At 40.3% G+C, this 18,611-nt stretch overlaps 2 protein-coding genes across 5 annotated transcripts in view; one reads left to right on the top strand and one right to left on the bottom strand.

Moving 5' to 3' along the window:
- Nucleotides 1–6,584, top strand: part of LOC111266845 (proteasome activator complex subunit 3) — a 7,511-nt gene extending 927 nt beyond the window's left edge. For 2 of the 4 annotated variants that reach the window (XM_022844663.2, XM_022844665.2), the window contains exons 2-4: nucleotides 2,411–2,554; nucleotides 3,549–3,737; nucleotides 4,172–6,584. In XM_022844663.2, the coding sequence (XP_022700398.1) occupies nucleotides 2,495–2,554; nucleotides 3,549–3,737; nucleotides 4,172–4,729 (807 nt within the window). In that variant the 5' untranslated portion in view covers nucleotides 2,411–2,494 and the 3' untranslated portion in view covers nucleotides 4,730–6,584. The remainder of the gene's footprint in view (nucleotides 1–2,410; nucleotides 2,555–3,548; nucleotides 3,738–4,171) is intronic. The other 2 variants (XM_022844664.2, XM_022844662.1) reach the window with 1 other exon arrangement.
- A 3,221-nt stretch (nucleotides 6,585–9,805) lies between these two features.
- Nucleotides 9,806–18,611, bottom strand: frtz (WD repeat-containing and planar cell polarity effector protein fritz). Its single transcript, XM_022844654.2, has 12 exons — nucleotides 18,236–18,611; nucleotides 17,863–17,949; nucleotides 17,534–17,575; nucleotides 17,077–17,255; nucleotides 16,583–16,759; nucleotides 16,118–16,392; nucleotides 15,714–15,934; nucleotides 14,888–15,111; nucleotides 14,125–14,584; nucleotides 13,784–13,886; nucleotides 13,539–13,623; nucleotides 9,806–13,324 (listed from the first exon to the last, which is right to left on the bottom strand). The coding sequence occupies exons 1-12, from the start codon at nucleotides 18,315–18,317 to the stop codon at nucleotides 12,497–12,499; spliced, it is 2,763 nt and encodes a 920-aa protein (XP_022700389.1). The 5' UTR covers nucleotides 18,318–18,611; the 3' UTR covers nucleotides 9,806–12,496.

Consider the following 18,611-nt stretch of genomic DNA (forward strand, 5'->3'; position numbering starts at 1 on the left):
ATATTCAAGCTATGGCTTAAACTTTTAGCATCATCCGAATTTTATACGTGGTTCTTGCGTACACGAGCTAATCTATTCTAATCTAAAAATTTTATCGTATTCCTTTGAATGACGCTACCAAGATTTTGCTTAAATATTTAATTGTTATTAGAAAGAAACAGATCTACATGATGATACACAAATGGGCGGCACATTTATTTGGACAGTGGAACTGAATGTAGTTAATTCTGTCTAATAGCTGAAGCCAATGAGCCTATAGTTCAAAAACAAAGCGATTAATGTCGTTTTGTTAGAATAACGAGTTGTTTTTGGGGGGTTCTGGTTCTCTATCTTTGTGATTTGGTTGCAATCGGCAACTTAATTGCCCATAAAAGAGCCTCGATTCGATCGATCGAAATGATACTTGTTTATGGCCTAAAGCTCCTGGCTGATTATCAGTCTACGCAATTGAAGGGAGACAGCCATCTTCTGTCAATATACAGTCGTTCAACGGATATACGGCTTCTAGAATTCTAACGATATATCTCATCGCAAACGCATTTTTCGCCAATCCGACATTATCATAGATTTTGATTCTGCTGCCGTTAGTAGTTACAAAGTTCTGCTGAACTATATGAAGTTGAACTTTTAGTGGTTCACAAACTGCATGACTGGTAGTTATTGCTTGTTCGAGCGGTGTGAAGGAAGTGGATGAACGATGTGGAGGCCGTTCGGTACAGCCTTATTCGCATGTAGGTCTACTTGAGTCTCAATGATTACCAAACATGGCTTCCCTAGAAAACACCGAATGGTCACGATGAAGTGCCTAAAACAGTTTACTTTTTCGAGATCCATCCGGATGAGTTCGCAAAACCTTGGCTTCCAGCGGGCACATGTATTAGTCTGTGTACTGTGAAGTGAATCACCTGCAGACACGAGAGCGAGCATTGCAAAAAGGATTTCATAGTATATTTGGAAAAGTAAAACTGTATGGCTCTACTAAAGTCTTAGAATTTTAAAGAAAAACGTTAAGTGGTTTCTTGGAGTAACACGTTGCAAAGAACATCTTTTTCGATTACCGCAAGGGACGCTGACCGTACAGTCCTAAGAAAATCTGAATCCAATACTTCCCTGCACGCCGGTCGCGCAACTGCCCTCTACGTTTACGTTAAGTTACTTAGCAAGTTTTTACGTAATTGATTTCGGCTTGAGCAAAATAGTCTAGCATGATTTTTGCGCATTAGTCAAAATATGCTATAGATGACGAAATTCGCCTCTCGACATGCATCAACGTATCATACGCGAATGAACGTACGCTAAGGCAAGCCCGTCTGGAGTACCAGCAGCTGCAGCTTCTTTATCAGTCTTTAGATGTCACTGCAACAGGGTATTTCTCATCCTAAATTCACAAGTTGCCTCTTCATCGAAAAGGCCTCTATCTGCAACAGCTGTAGCTTCTTTGTGCACAGTTTTGAGCTGCATTTTGTCTCTGTCAGCCTTTTTGGTGTCTAAGCACCACTTTAATATCTAGTTTACCAGCAAACCACTATATCATTTTCTACAAAACGAAAAAAAAAAACATGAGATCTGGGTTGCTCCTGCAAAAGTAACGACGATAACAACTATCAGGGTGGGGCTTGTGGCTCAAATGATCGTGTGATGCATATCGTTTAGTGCTGTTCGACAGGACGAAGCGTTTAAGTAATTTCGGAACATGATATTCAAGATTATTATATATTCAGGGACTTCATATCTTTGACAATATCGTTGTTAAGTCTCGACGATGCGCTACGAAATCATGATTGTTCCTCTTCAATGGTGATTTATAACAATACGGGCATAACAAGTTCTTCCAAAAGCAACTTTCAAAATATATGTATATGTGAGTGGCTTGTAGTCAGATTTAACACCTTATATTCTATTATATTATTTTGTATAATAAACAATGGACAATATTGTGTCGTATAGGCTCGGAATAATACTGGTTTATAGAGCTTCCAGGGTGATTATGTAATAGGACTTAATGTAATGTCTTTTATAAAACATAACTGGCTTTCAGTTTGTCATTGAAAATGTTGCAAATGTTGAAACGGGCGAACCAGTGGTAGAAAAACGAGGTGGTTATTCTGTCGTTTAACACAAGTTCGACAGGAGCAAAAAAATGCTTAGCTTTTCCATGCAATCCCACCTTTTTAAATTCAGCTAGAAAAAAACGGCCCACATAGCCCCGGTCACTCCTTTCATATACGCTGAAGTCTTAGGTTAGCTTTTTGGTCAGATATGAGCATCCTTTCATCTTTAGCCTAGGTTCCGTACGTGTGATTCTTGCGTACACGGGCCAATGTACGGAATTTTCTATAAATCCTACTGTATTGGTGTGAATGGCGCGGGCAACGATTTGCATGTTCCTAAAATTTAAAAATTTCATCAGCAGGTTAACGCCTAGGGTTCACAGAAGGAATAAAAGTCTACGGAAACTGTCGCGACATCTCACCTGGCACCTGTTGCCGACAACATGGACTCGCTGTATGACACGGCTGAACGGATCTCGGCGTCCAATTCGGGAAAGAACAAGGTATGGTGGTTTTTATACATGGATTCCAATTGTTTAGAAAATACTTGAAAAGTGTACTTGAAAGGGCGTCAGATTTAAAAGCTATGCGAAGGCTATGTTTCCAAATTGGCACAAAAAACATGTTCTTTATTTCACCCTTATATCTATCTGGCGAATGAATCTGAATTGGCGATTAAAACCAAATCCATAAAAATGATCCAAAAAAAATTATACAGCAGTTGGCATTAGTAGCTATGTAAAGCTAAAATCACCTTATTGTCAATAGATACGGGGCGTTAGGGATGAATGGGGTCCGCCTTTGATTAACTGTGTCTTGTAAGGGACACACGTTTGAGCCACCGTCCTCAATACTAGAGAAAAGCCAGTTCTTTTCTAGAATAAAACCACTAACTCTTCATGCTGAAAGCAAGAGGTCCGTGCTCAGAATATTAGCGAAGATCATCTATTGTTCAATGACTTCGCACCAGACGTACCCCACCAAGATTGCAAACCTAGGTGGTTGCCCGAAATCGACGGTCTACGATGTTGCCAGTCTCCATGCAGCAAACATTGTTGGCTGTTTTCGAGAGGAGAGTATGTATCGTCCATTGGGTCGCCCAGATAAGCCCCAACGGTTAGTCATCTTTAGACTTTTTGGTCCAAAAGGTCTTTTTGAACCTTTTAAACGTTTTTCGACCTTCGGATTTTTGGGACTCTAAACCTGTTATCAGCTCAAAACCGCAAATGACTTTAGCCGTTTAGGCTACGGATTGAAGCCTTGACCAAAGCGAATGGCAGTCACTTTGAACAAACATGCCCGCGAGGGACGCCCTATCGACACATACAAAATATCTGTTTTCCTTTAGTTTACATTACGTTGTAAACAAGCGAAATTTGTAGAGTTTTGATATATTTCAATCACCCTGTATGTAGTGCGGAGCATTGAATAAAACGCGTTGTTGGAACTTCTTTTTGTGTCGTTGCAATGTATTTCCTTGCTACCGAATCTACTTAGATCAAGGATTTGAAAGAGGAGATGAAGCGAGACGCAGAAGCACTACTCTTGCAAAAATTCCCGGCTCGAGTACTTCGTCTCGAGGAACTACTTCGTTCGCCTGAATTCAACATTCGTCCGACGGAATGTCATGCTGAAATCAACGTCCCCAGGCCTTCACCTGTTTTCGACAATAGTAACCAAGCACAGGTGAACACTTGTCATCTCGAGTTTAGCCATTTATATATCCTTTTACATTCTATTTTGTATTCTTGTCGTTTTGAACAGACGACTAAGTTGTTGCTATAAAACAGTCCTTGTTTGAAGTCTCATTAGGTCGCACGACCAATTCGATATTATATGCTGAGATACTCGCTCGTCTGAATTGAAGTCAGGTGCAATCCACACACCCACACTCACCAGCATTCTATTGCAAGCACAAGAATATAATAAGTAGCCCTGTTATGCAGGTCTTATTACCAGCTAGTTGTTTAACTGAGAATAAGTTAAATCAATAGAACAAGTTAAACAAGTTAAAGCAATTAAACTAAATTTAAGAAAAATGTGAACTGAACTTGCGGAATAGCTAAATAGTTGCTTGCAGCAAGGTACAAGTGGACTGAAACTAGCTTTGTCTTTTATAGGAGTCCCCGTCGAAAAACCATTTAAGTGAGAACGGTGAGCCTAAAGCAAAACGGCTGTGTTTTATCGAGACTGACAAAATCGGCGGTACAAAAGTTCTTGCCTTACCTGGAGGTGTGGTTGGCCTAAATGAGGCAATCACGTCAATGTACACGGTTGTAAAGCCATTAATCGCACAGCTAATTAACGATTGCAACTTGCTCAAGATGTGGATCCAGTTTCTCATACCAAAGGTCGAGGACGGCAACAACTTCGGTGTCGGTATTCAAGAGGACTGCCTCGGTGAGGTTCGGACTGTAGAAGTGGAAGCGGCAGCGTTTCTCGATCAAATGTCTCGTTATTATACAGCTCGCGGTGGCATGATCACTAAAATAGCAAAGTACCCACACGTCGAGGATTTTCGTAAGGCTGTTGATGAACTTGACGAAAAGACCTACGTTACGATTCGGCTTACTGTCACCGAGCTTCGTAACAACTATTCCACTCTGCATGACATCATCACAAAGAACCTCGACAAGATCAAGTTGCCTCGTACATCAAATACACAGAACCTTTATTAGATTATGGTGGGTTGGTATATCCGAATAGTCCCTCATACAAACATAATATTAGCAACAACAACGATAATAATCTATCAACTAATTGAAACGAACACCGGTCGTCTATGTCATGGCACAGACATTCATCATCATGTTCGCTTGCACTGGCTGAACTGAGGTAGGCATTGCGCTAAACATGAAGACCAGAACTCACGTCAACTTCGAGCCCAACCGTAACTGGGCTAGTGTGCACGTTTTATGACGGTCACATGGGCATAGTTTTAATAAGAACTAAGATTCTTAACAATGGCTCGGGAAACGTGCGCTAGGGAACTTGGCCGTAAGCTGGATGATCCGAAATTAGTGCTAGTAAAGGACGGTGTGGCGCTAAATGAGTTATGAAAATTCCATTTTTCAGATCGAGTGTTAACAATTTGTATTCCACTATCAATCACAAACTATGTAAAAACAACAAGCACAACTGCAAGACAAGTGGAACCTGTAAGTGCTGTGCAAAGGAAGTCTTTTCGTGATAACATCTCCAACGCGCATGTCTGAAACCGCATAGCACGAGCAGTATAAAGAAGTAAATCACTAGTGTGGAGCCTTTTTGACAGTGATAAATGGCCGTGGCAACTATTAAAAATAATGGTTTTTATCACGTTTGTAATTTTTTTCACCTCTGAAAACCAATTATAAGGCTGCTGCGCTTAAAAACAATTGTATCATGAATACTTAGACAATGATTGCTGTGTTATTTATTACACAGTTCATAATAAGATTCAGAATGATATTAGGCCTTTATTCTTTAGGGAACACAATTTGTTCTGCTATCTTCCCTATCCACCCATTTCAGTTATCTCGTATCTAAAATCATCGCTCAGGTGGTTTCCTTGTCGGCTGTTGTCTAGTAAAACGAACTGATGTTGATTTACTGATGTCGAGATAAGAGCAGCGAGCGCACAACAAGTAACAACGAGATTATAGAGAATATAAAAAAGTTATGAGAAAGCTTCCATTAATAGCGGATGGATTGACTCGCTGATAGTAGGGCAGAAAAGCCTATTTAAGTAACATGGTCATTTATGGACTACATCGACGGACAGACACCCTGTAACATATTGTAAAAGGACAAAAAGGCCGCTTATAGAAGGACGGTCTGACCTGACAGTTGAATGGTTTGCCTGATGAGTACTGCAAAAAATGTGTTTCTCCTAAATATAGTACTTAAGTAAACATGAAATGGGAGCGGAAACCCAGCATAATTATTGTGTCAAGATAACTTCGTTGTGTTAAGTGCCGCTGCCGCGAATTATCATCTATGTAACAGATCAGTTTGTATGTATATTTTTCTTGAATGAAAATTAGTAGCAACGGAAACGATTATCCATATTTGTATCTTCCTTGTTATACTTTGTTGTCACAAGAACCGCATTAAAAATTAAAAGTATGGAAATCTGACACTAAACATGTGTAATTTTCTAAACATTAAAAGCGAGAGGGGAATATAGCTTTATTGCGAACGCAATACTCCGTCAAGGCTTAAATTTGTTTTTGATCATCCTGTTAGAACTGCTGTCAATTGTAATGTATGGAAGATATATAAGAATAAAGAATCACAGTATACGTATGCTAAATAATAGATAACAGACAAAATTTAATGATATAGTCAATTCGATTTCTTGAGATCTCATTTTTAAGTATTTCATTTTCGAAGCTATGCCACTACTTTTTAAGTGAGAAACATTATAAAAGACTCTCCCAATTAAAAGACACCATAGATACCATTGTCACCTTCACCGATTAGGAAATATGGTAAAATATTCATCATTATCAAACAAACTTGCGTAAAATAAAAAATAGTACAATCATTTAATCTGACTTCGATTTTACTGTAAAAAAGAGAACTGTCAGTCTCGCCCCATTTCCTAGTAGGCTCTAGCCTTTTTCATTTGTAAATTGACCATATATAAAGCTGTCGAAATTCGGAATTTAGTGTAGTATAATGTAATACAAATCAGTTTATTATTATTATGAATTGTGTCGGTTAGAATAGAGTATTATATAGTATGAAAATGCCATCCAATGCAAACAGGTAGAGAGAGGGTTTTTTCTGTAATATAAGACAGTCGCTGTGCTACACACGCTCGAGGTGAATGAAGGGCTTGCTGAACGAGCTGGACGCGCAGGAGCCAGATTTTAAGTTAGTTAGCCGCCAACAGTAACAACATTCTCTTCGTATCTGGATAGCATACCGAGAAATAGGTAAATTCGTTCCCTTGCTTACGGCTGAAACCTCTTAAAGCTAAAACTCTCCTATGAAAAGCTTGTATGCTAATGACGCAATTGCTTGATTAATACAAAAAAAACTACGTTCGCCGTGTGCTTTCGTTAATTAAGTTCGTCTATAAAATCAAGCTAATCATTTTTAAATGATCAGAATTCCAGAGTAAAGTGCTGCCGGGTAAAAAGCGTATCTTTTGTTCAATGGCATTTAATATAGCCTATATATTTTATATAGGCTACGATATAGGTGTGCCTGAACTTGATGGCGAAATTTCACTATCCTCGTTCGCTGCTGGAACGAGGATAGTATAAATGGAGAGTACCGAGACGATAAACGAGGAACCGGCAAGAACATATGACCATATAAGTAAACCGAATTAAAGTCGTAAGTTCGCGGGTACTGCAGGCTAAAAGTAATAGAGTACTGGCTCAAAAATATTTCCTCGATATCTTTTTTCTTAGTTTGTAAATGTAATTCGTGGAACACTTATGAAAAGCGCCTTGATGGATCTGACTGCTGAGTTACAACTTCGGATTTTTCAATAATTTTTGCAATTATCCGCCGTATAACGGCGCTAGTTAGGTACTATATTTTTATTAATTTATAGCAATGTAAGGATATATCTTTACAAGCAAATCACGAGGTCGGGTTTAGAAAACTTCGGGCTGCGATCCACACTATATTGTATCGAGCTGTAGACGTGCAGGTTCCAGCCAGATTCTATGGTAATAACCTGGATAAAGAATAAGTTAACCAGTACGCGCCGTTGTTGCGGATACGTGACAGGAGTCAAAGGTTAGTAAATAATAAAAAAGACTAGCTATAATTTGGTTTTAAGATCTAATGGTAGCAACTCCTGATATCGCCATAGTGTCCATTGTGTCCAGGCAGGTAGCTAAAGCGATAATGCAAGATGACAGGATGGCCCTAGCGAAAGATAGAGTCGTCCGGGTTTTGCGCTACAGTTCGGTTGAACCAGCAAAACTAAACGCATAAATAGACAAGCTAGACACAAACAGTAATCTCTATTCTTATAATGAACATTCTTCGGTCTCTAGAATAAGGACATTCTATTATATAGTGCTCTCTTGATGCTTATTTGATTCTTCGGAGAGTTTGTGCCGATGCCTTTTGCTCGATTATACCACTTATTTATATCGATATGGCTTACTAGCGTCTGATAAAATTTGATCTCTGTTTAATTAAAAAGAACTAAAACATACGACACTTGGTAATTATTTATGCACCCTCCTAGCAATTCCGAAAAATGTTGACCCAGGAACTGCCCCCATCATGGGCGTAGCAACAAGCCAAACCTCAGTAATGGGTTCCGTAGGAAAACAGTGTGCTCATACGAGAGCGTCATTTGTAATTACGGTGTTCAAATGTCTTCAGTAAATATAACTGCTTGCGGATCGCCAAAGTGACAACGCTTTTCGGGAAACCGTTAAAGCCGCTGAGCTGAGGACTGCGACAGAGGTAACAGTGATGGCCGACGCAAGTGCTAGGTGGACAAGCTCAGTCACAGAACAGGGCCGAAGTAAAGGTTTGATGTTAAATGTTTTATGCCCTCTTATTAGTGCCCAGTTAAAGGCGTATATGACAAGGCCGGCATGGAACTGTGGTTCTAACAATATTTGAGCTGCTAATAGGCCGTTTAAAGATGTGTGATGGTATATAACTAAACATACACTGGTCAGACAGACACTAATAACGAGAAGGACTGAGATAAGGGTTTGCGATATGTCTCGAATTTTGATCACCTTAACCAGTAGCCCTACAGTTATTTACATCGTGTGTGTTCTTGTAGTACCGACGATAATAGCCTGCGACGGACAAGGAGTAACTCTGTTTCAAGACTTGTTTACAACAAATACACAATCAAGAAACGTATCGATTTCGGAGTTGAACCGTGATGAAGGGTCTAGGAAGATAAAATGCCAGAGTATTACATACATGGCATCGCGTGAACTGTGGCATCTTACCAGGCTTTCTGTTTAGTTTTTCGGGTTAAAGAAGTTCCAGCAAAGACGACAAACCAGATGAGTAATATAAAAGTACACAGAAACAACATAATCGAAATCGCAGCAAATACAACGGCCTTCGAGCGGGCAGCAGCCATATCGCGTTTTATTTACATCTATTTGGTACCCACGAAGAATACTGCTCGTACTGGCAGAAAATCTCAAGGAATAGTTTGTACGATTCGAGCAACAAGAAATGCTTCGGATGTCATCGCGAGCTTATTGTACTGTAGAAGACGTACTAAAGTTTTCTTGCACTGAAAGTCACCGCGAAGCAAGTACGGCAAATTTATATTGGTTAGACTAGCCGGCTCAAAAGCAGGCTGCTAATGGGGTGTATACGCGATACAGGGATGAATAGTTTGGCTAGTCTGAGTGTTTAACTATTGTATAGCGGGGTGGTTAAATATGGCCGATTATTAATGGCAAAAGTAACTTACGTGCGTTTTGGTTTAAAGGCGAAATCACCGCTAGCGACAATAATCATGTACACTTAACTATTGTCTATCTAGATTTAAATGAACAAGGAGGGTTGATAATGCACATTAGAAGATTTGACATGACCATATAGAAATTGATAACAAATGAATGCTAAGACTCCCAAGAGTACCCTCTCTACAATCTTCACAGGCGTTTTAAGCATCTGCTTTCCTTAGCGTTCATAACTATAGTTGAATTTAATTCCTTACAACAATTTTTGCATTGGTTCATTAAAATCAGTGTGACTCAATAGACTTTATATGTAGAAAAAATAACACTCGCGTGCAAATGATTGAACAGGGTAAATAAATTAGGACTGTTAGTTTATTTGACTTGCAACAATGACGCATCGACATTTATGTTAAGAAGTTTGTCCTACAACAGGGAACAGTCATATTTAGTAGATCTCCAGATTCTCCCGAGAACTATTTAGGTGACTGACTTAAAAGTATACTGTGATTTTGTCATTTGTTTGTATTTTCGGTCATTTTCTTAATGCTTCCTGTTTTCTATATAAGCTGTTCAACAGCAGTTTGTGCTAGCACTTGTTTCTGTGAAGGCAGTATGAGCTTATACGAACTCAAGCACTGCGCAAACTGGCAGTATACGACGCAATCGTACGCGATCTTACGAGACCGCACAGTAGACAGTAACTTTCCAACCGGCAAATTGCGTTCTATATAGGGTAAATGGAAGATTCGGCACCGAAATAATGGGCTCAATGTCGCTTGCAAGCACCTGTATGATTTGGCCATACGTTTATATGTTCAGGTACGTTGTAGTAGACATATTGTATTGCGTTTGTAATAATAATTATTAACGTAAACAGTCAAGTGTTTTCGCTGCCATGGAAAGCGTTACATTACACTGAATTTATGTTTGCAAACTTTGCAATAGTAAAAATGAGCAGAGAAAATAGGTGTTTGTTCTCCTGGAATATGCGCTTTGTGAAACCTATTCCTTTCGATGATTCTGTAGTTTACGTTGTAAATGTTGCACACTAAATTTGCCCTGCATTCAAAATCGTTTATTTTTTACATCTGCGGCACCTGCACGATGACTGGTCTATGAAGACTACAGTGACTTTTCCAAAAATTTCCAAGAAATGCCATAAAATGCCACAGGTCCATTACTGATGGTACGCTTACAAGAATGTTGTGTTTCGTCCCGATGCGCTACTCAGCTACTGTTTACCGAGCATAGTCACAGCAAGGCATAGAACTGTGCTGATATAACGACGCTTAATACGTTGCCTGGTACCTTTTTGTGTGCATGCTTTTTGGTAGTACCCTTATTATCGCCAACACCTCGAATGAAAATTGGCTGGCGCGGTTATATTGAGATTAGAACATTTGTCTTCCACCATACATCTAGGATTATAATACTAACTGAGATAGACAAATTCTCATAAAATATTCCTGGAAGCCCCTTTTGGCATCGAAACGTGTTTAAATACATATTCAGGGATCGAGTATCAGCTATTGCATTTAGGCCGATACTGTCCTCTTTTCGCTCGTTAGGTCACTAGAATTGCGCCTGTTCTGTATGATACTATAAATGGAAACATCTGTGTTAGGGTCAGGGATGTGCACGTTTTCGTATAGTGAAGATTTGTGTTACGGGTTACTTATAGTACAACATTAGGCATTGTAAATAATTGAAAAACAATTCGAAAAAGTCCTATTGTGCAACCGTTAATTTATACCTCAATCACTGCAATAATTATCACGTATAGCCATGGTGTTGGCCAAAAGAGTGACCTCTCCTGTTTATACGTAGATATATATATATGAACCTAGATTTTGGTCTTCTTCAAAGATTTTTTTTCTGGTATTTAATATTTCATACCGACTATATTAAGGGGCGCTGGGAAGCTTCCAGTATTACTAGATAAACGGATTCTACTCTATTATATCTAGCCGTTAATGCATGGCGTGCTCTACAGATAAACGGACACAGTGCGGTCAGAAATTAACATCATTCGTATAAGATGAAGTATCGTATAGTAAAACATATCGCCGTAAACATGAACCTTATAGGAGAAAGCCACAGATTATAATACAGCTAAATAATGCGCGAAGTTTGGCCAGCGAACTTCACAACACGTGAAGTCCGAAACAATCGAAAACATTTAGAAACACCTTTTTCATTTGAAGCTCATTTGCTATTGAACTGGATAGACACAACTTCCGGTTAGAAATTAACGTGCATCAAAATTAGTTAGTCTTCAGTTTAATACGTAACACTAATCCATGGCCTATTTTCCTAAAATCGGATGAACAATTATTTTATATAATTTAAAATTTAACTCAAATGGTTACCGTCAATCATCGACAAGCCATAAATAGATTGACAATGAACCTGCAGCTAAGATCTAGTTTGTATAAACATGTGTATATACATTGGTACACTAAGCAAGTCAGAAGGTTAAAAAAACATGCAAGGATTCTGTCTATTCTACATACCGGGATATGCGAGAAAACATTGTTTTCTCATTCGTAGAATGGCAAGACCATACCTAGCGTAAACCTATTTTGATGAATCTGAACACCTTTACATCTGCCCAATAGGATACAGCACGCTTATAGAGAATAAGGAAACCTAATTAAGCAACAAGGATTCATTCAAGCCAGCACTTTGCGCGAAAGCTTGACCTATGTACGGTGAAATGCGGAACAATGTATTCTTGCCTACACAAGGCTTTCAGCTTGGGGGTTTAATGATTTAAAGGCTTGGTTTTTAGTCAAGCAAAAGAATGGAAAAATTAATTCTTTGGCTGTTTCCAGCATTTTGATTTACGAACTGTCGCGTTGGATTATCGCATTACGCACAGAAATTCTCTTAGTTTAGATAATCGCACACAATTACGATTACTCTGAAATGGTCCAGTGATCCAGACCGTGAACACGAACCTATACGACTACGATGTCTCCAACAAGTCAGATTAGACATTCGTTATAGAGACTTAACCGAAATTATCATTTTTTTAATAAACTCTTATAGCTGTCCGAAGTAAATACACTCAATTCCTTTTGTCAACTGACGGACTTGTTCTGCATCCGTTTCACCGCCTAGGCCAGTGCTTTCTGGACGATCGCCCACACTTGTGGGACTGCGTCGGTTCCATGCGGGACTGCGGGTCGACACAGGTCCAACCTCAAACAACTTGTCTTCACCGAGAGCAGCTATTTTCTCTTCATTTTGCCCATGACTTGACTGTAAAGGAACACTGGGAGTATGCGAACTGCGTTCACGGTAACGACTCAAACTTAGTTTATCAACAACGGCTTTTCTCTGTTCCGTATCGGGTCTATCTACAGCAGGTGACCCCGTTGTAGGCTTCCCGCTATTACCAGTTAGCTGACGCCGTGTCGTAGATACAGCCAACGCTACAGCTGAGTCCGCTGTCGGCGCAATCGGCGCTTGAGGGAGAAGTAAAGCGCGCGGCAAGTTTGTCCCGGATACGGTTTGCGCGAGGCTTCCGGTGGCGTTCATACCGGCACTGGTTGTCCCACTAATCAGTCCGCTCGCGGAACTACCACTGCTGGGACCTAACGTCAGTTGTTTTGTCGGCGTGGCGGCCGCAACCTTCACTTGAGTGGGCTCTAGCTGAATAAACTGGTGTTCTCGCCCAATCCAATCAAGCTCGTCGTTTGACGAACTCCCTGATCCGGATCCAGAGGCATCTGAATGGTCCGAACTGCTTGAGGTACAATGTGAACTGAATGATGATGAGCATGTTGATGATTCGAGCTCTTCGATCTTTCGCTGTGAGGCTCGCACGAGACCTGATAGCCGTAGACGTTTTGCAATGGTACAAAGGTCCTGAGGATTCAGAACGAAATAGATAATTGGAATATACACTGCTTGAATCAATCATTTTAAATACAAGGCCAACCACATTGCAGGCAAGCCGCTTTTCTTATCAAGAAGAGAAATACAGTCCACTAAAGGTTCCGCTCCACTAGAGATAAGGATCTTGTTGCTCTTATGATGGAGGATTGATAATGCTGCTGCAAAAGGATGTAGGAATGCTTACATAAAATAAGTCAACGGATTCAATGTCAACGGCGAGCAGGAAGGCCTTCTCGTATCGTCCGTGCCTCATTAACTCGAAGAAGAACCTGTAAAATAAACGATGTACTTAAAAAAAAACGGCTTGCAGCGAACAAACATTCTAATAGCTGATTAGAGAAAATACTTCTAGTAAATTAAGCACCAGTATCATTAAGTTTATCATTAGTGTCTACAAAGATACACCCTCCTTTAGAAGATCGGGCTTACCTTCTGGCCAAATTGACCACCTTTGGCATAAACTGGGCTAAAATTCCCTCCTCCAAGCATGGACCCTCGCAAAAAAAGCTTGCCATGGCACACTCAAGTTGTGCTGCAAAAAACCAAGCATATTTATGATTTAACAGCTTCTGTGTTCAATGACGAATTAACAACCACCAGGCTTGTTGTTTTTGACGCAGGGTAGTTAAAGTTTTAATGCAAAATGAGTGTACTGGTGCGTCCATGGTTAGTGCTTCATCTTTATTTCTTTGAAGAGAACCATCAATTAAAGATCAATAATTAAATGAGTAGCTGAAATGATAGCCAGAATTGGGGAAACGAACATTCACCTTCCACGTGGTCATCAAAAGGCTTCGTTAGTAGTCGATTACAGCACTTGATTAGCATGCGATAACAAAGCGGAGCAAATTCAGCCCAACTGAGAGCACGCAACAGACTCAGAGCCGCATCCATCGCTCCTCGTCGACTATAAAGTTCACATAGTTGTACAGGTCCCCATCCTCCGCACCATCCGGGTTCTCCGGCTTCTGGGCAGAGTGGACCCCTGTTGCTAAGCTGAACGTTGATAAATACAAGGCAGGTCCTATCAATTACAAGCACACCCAGTCCACTGGTCGTATGATCATTGCTTTGGCTGACACTTGACCTTGGCTCCCACTCAATACACAGAGGAGATGGTTTATGACGAAAGAACGGGTTGAGATCGAGTAAATCGTGAGGTGCAGCTACGTCCGACACCGCGCATAGTGGAAGATTATTAAGAGCCATATCAACTGCTAATAGCTTCCCCTGAGAGCCAGACATATAAAAGAAATGAAACGTTGCTATTAAATGTTTGTTACCGCTGCTTTAGCTCTGTCGAATTGATAATACACATAAGTAAATGGCTCGCGCCAAACAAGGTATTTCCATAATGCCCAAAAATGCATATGTAAAAAAAGCAAAACAGTTGTGTAGCCCTAAAGGTTGTGCTCAGTTGAATTCATGTGGTTGCAAATTACTGGTTACCCGGAATATATTGCGGCCACTGCTGTGATAACGCTCATCAGATCGTCGATGTCAACGAATTATAGTTTTTATCGAATTGACTACCTGTAGAGAGGCCAAAAGGGCGAACGCTCCATCCGGATGCCAGGATATACGATCGACAGCAACTCCTAACCGCCTTGTGGAGCTTTTCCGTCGAACAGCGTCGTAACAGAGAACGGTCTGTTCACGTGTCGCAATAAGAACTCGCTGCAATGCCTGATAGAGACCACAGCCGGTCAGAGCCGAATCGAGCGATATGGTCACGCAGGATAAACGCACGAAGCGACCTGAAACACGCTGGCAGTCATATTAGTCTTTGCTGTTCGAAAGCATCTAGAACGAGGTGAGAATTCTCTTCACTTTTTTAAGTAGCAAACATTTTTTTTGATTCTGGTGAGAACAAGCAAATCGGAGGATTAGGCAGCGAAATTAACTGATGGGTTAATACATGCTTCAGGTTTAACATTTGGTACCAACGTTAAACATTGCGTCAAAGGAAGTAGGAAACGAAGTGTCTATGCTTGGTTTCGAACCCAGACAAACATACATTTTGCGAACAAGTGAACACTATATTACCAGGGAGACTGGTTAAAGATATATTAAAGCGGTTCTTTTCTTAGTTTTTTTTATTCATGTTTTTTGTATTACACCAATGGTGTGAATCAACTGTGATTAATTAAAGCGCCTATTTGGGATTCGAAGCATAATATCATTTGCTATGACATTCTCCGCATTAGCCACCCGCTTAACACAGAAAACGAATTTTGATGGCTGTGTTGATTAGTTTTTGTCGCTCGATAACCAGCTTTTTAATGCAAGGACAAACAGAGCTTCAACTGTTCATACTTTTTGGCGTCGCAGAATTGTCTCATCTATCCCATATACTAACCATGTCCAATTTGATAGACGCAGACATATGCTGCATGAACAGGTACAGGTCGACTTCTCTCATGTTTTCGATAATCGTCATCAGCCTCAGAATCGTTGGGATCTTCCTCGGCAGCTGGTGGTCCTTCAACCGTGATTAGGTTATTAGCCACATGGTGACTTAGCTCCGCTGCATGAATCGCGCGTTCAATGCGACCATACGAAAACAGTTCTATAGCGTTGCTGTAAAAAGGGCATACAATTTTTTTCTGAGTTTTAGTCATTGGAATATTTTAATAAATTGTTCGCGAAACTTACTGCACATTACAAATTTAACATACAGCAGAATTTTTTTGACTAACTTTTTAACAAAACACGTTACACAAGTATCCAGCAACAGCAAGTCTTAAGTTTAAGCATACGAACTTTTCCTGCAGCATCGTGTATATAAGAACGTTTGCACGTTGTTTATCGGTTAGAAGTGGACTCCACGGTAAAGCATCGTCCCGGGCGGCACCGTTCCAGAATACCACAAGCCAGCCCCGAGACGGAGCCCAGGTCAAACGACGATCAGCGCGTCGACCTCCGATACCCACAGTTGCTAATGCCGTTATTCGAGCATCTCCAGCCAGAGGTCGCCACCGATGTCCTCCACTAGATGCTAACGAAGATAGAGATCGCAGTAATCGTACAACCAACACCTGCAAACGATGCGGGATTGTATTATCGCTTGTTGAAAATAGCTATGCTGTATATACTGAATATTCCGATCGCTCCACCGCGAGCTGAGTTCTACCCTAAGAACAGTAGAATTAAAATTATATATCGATAAACAAACGTTCCACTTCAACCGAATTCTCCTGCTCGAAATATATTTCATATCACTCATACCTTTGGCTCGTAGAAAGAAACAGCAATGGTCTTCCCATGTATAATTGCGTGGACAGGTCTCTCAGAGCGGTTCTCCGTGAAGCGATCACATAAACTTCGATCTATGAAGATGCGCGAAACCGACGGACCGATGCCATCCGTCTGTATAATGCAAAGGGCTCCATTGCCGAATAGCATCTGGATACAAATATATAACGTAAAGTAAATAGAACATGAGTCCATCAGTCAATAATCGTCGGTAAACCATTTTCTATTTCATATACCGACAAGAGTTTCCTATTATTAACTTACATGAATTCAAGCACTATAATCAACACTAAATACAAAATATGATCCTTATGGTGCTGGAATGCTTCTGTCACTAGGAACACGAAACTCGGCTCTGCGCAGAATATAATTCGGTAGACTCGCTAGAGCGTGCGTATATTTATAAACAATTGAAGAAAGTCTTTTTTTTTTCAGAAGTATTAAGCAATCATTAAGAATCAACCCACAGTCAACAATCTCGGTGCAATCCACGATACTGCTAGACATCGTTCTTTTTCCTGGAGACTTTCGAGTTCCCGAAGGTGATCTTTAAGCTTTCCTGTTAGCCTCCATGGGAGCTTTTTTGAGTCCTGAAGCGCACGACGGGCTTCTCGCAACAACGGGTCAACTACTCCAGCCACGGACTCTGTAACAGGTAACCCCAGTTACGACTGTCTCGTGTATGAATGAAAAATACCGACGGGACTGCGCTAGCATCGCGTCAGAAAAATTTGAAATTTAGACGTCTCTAGTTTTTCTACGCAGACCTGCTACGCGGCATATTCAAGTCTTCATCGGACACTTCAACTCCATTTAAAAAAAGTTCACCACTTCAATTGACCTGAATGAATGAGGCCTCGATTCTAAAGTTATGTTTCAGCTTTTCGACAAAGTTCTTTCCTACACATATGTGTAGTTACATACCTCCGGCTTTGTCGTGCAGCCGGTAACATGCTTGATCCAAATCTGAAAATAAAAACGAAAATCATCTCTTGAATCATTTACAAGTCGCTATGAAGGATAAGCAGATTCTAATAAAAGATCAACCCTTGCGCCGGTAATCTTTCCATATGTGGTGGGTACATCAGAAGCCCAAGGAGTGTAACTTAAATCTGTGCGTATTTAAATTTGGCAGCAAGCATAGTAGTAGACCTTCACCCATGCGTGTAATCGGCTACATATGGAAATGTACTAATAGCGTACATATGCGCTTTACGTACTAGACACGTTCCACAATGTTACGTTATCATTACCTTTTACTACAACGGTATTAGATGTGGTCAGGAACACCAGCTCGTAGGGGAGTGAGGCCGCCGCGGTCATGAGGATTCCTTGTTTATCTAATCATTGCATTCACATCGACACATTATCAGCACCCTATTCTTTTGGCCAAGATAACAAGACCGGCAGCAGGAAAAACTTTTGACACGAGTTCACACTCGCTAAAGCCTATATAACTATTTGAACAATTTGTAAGCATTACAAACAGCGACAACTCGAAGAACGAATTTCTATGCTTTCCATCATATTTTAATCATAGTTATCCACAGCCAGTAGTATTTTGAAGTATTTTGTCTTCACTGACACGAAATTTTATAACTTTTAGACAGTTTTCTTTCTTTTTACTTTTTATGTGAAGCTTTTTATATTGTTTGCTAAGCTTGTTGCCTAATTTGAACGTGATTTTTCCACATTCTTCACAACACATTTATCCGACACGACAAAAACGTTATCTTCGCATGTTTCTTTTGCTTCGTGTATGAATTCAGGCCACTGTCATTGAATTAGACACCATTCTAATACCCGTACTGGATCCACTTCCAGTGACTGATATAAATAAACACGTCTTCCTGGTACCAAAAACATTTGTGGTATAATCTGAACCCTTTTGTGTGTGCGAATTTTTTGACTGCTTATTGGGTCAATGGACGTTAACTGCAGGATGTTCTTCTTATGTTTAAGAGTTTCGTCCTAGAGACAACGACGTAGGACTGTGTGGAAT

Source organism: Varroa jacobsoni, unplaced genomic scaffold (genome assembly GCF_002532875.2).
Source record: "Varroa jacobsoni isolate VJ856 unplaced genomic scaffold, vjacob_1.0 scaffold_1120, whole genome shotgun sequence".
NCBI lineage: Eukaryota > Metazoa > Arthropoda > Arachnida > Mesostigmata > Varroidae > Varroa > Varroa jacobsoni.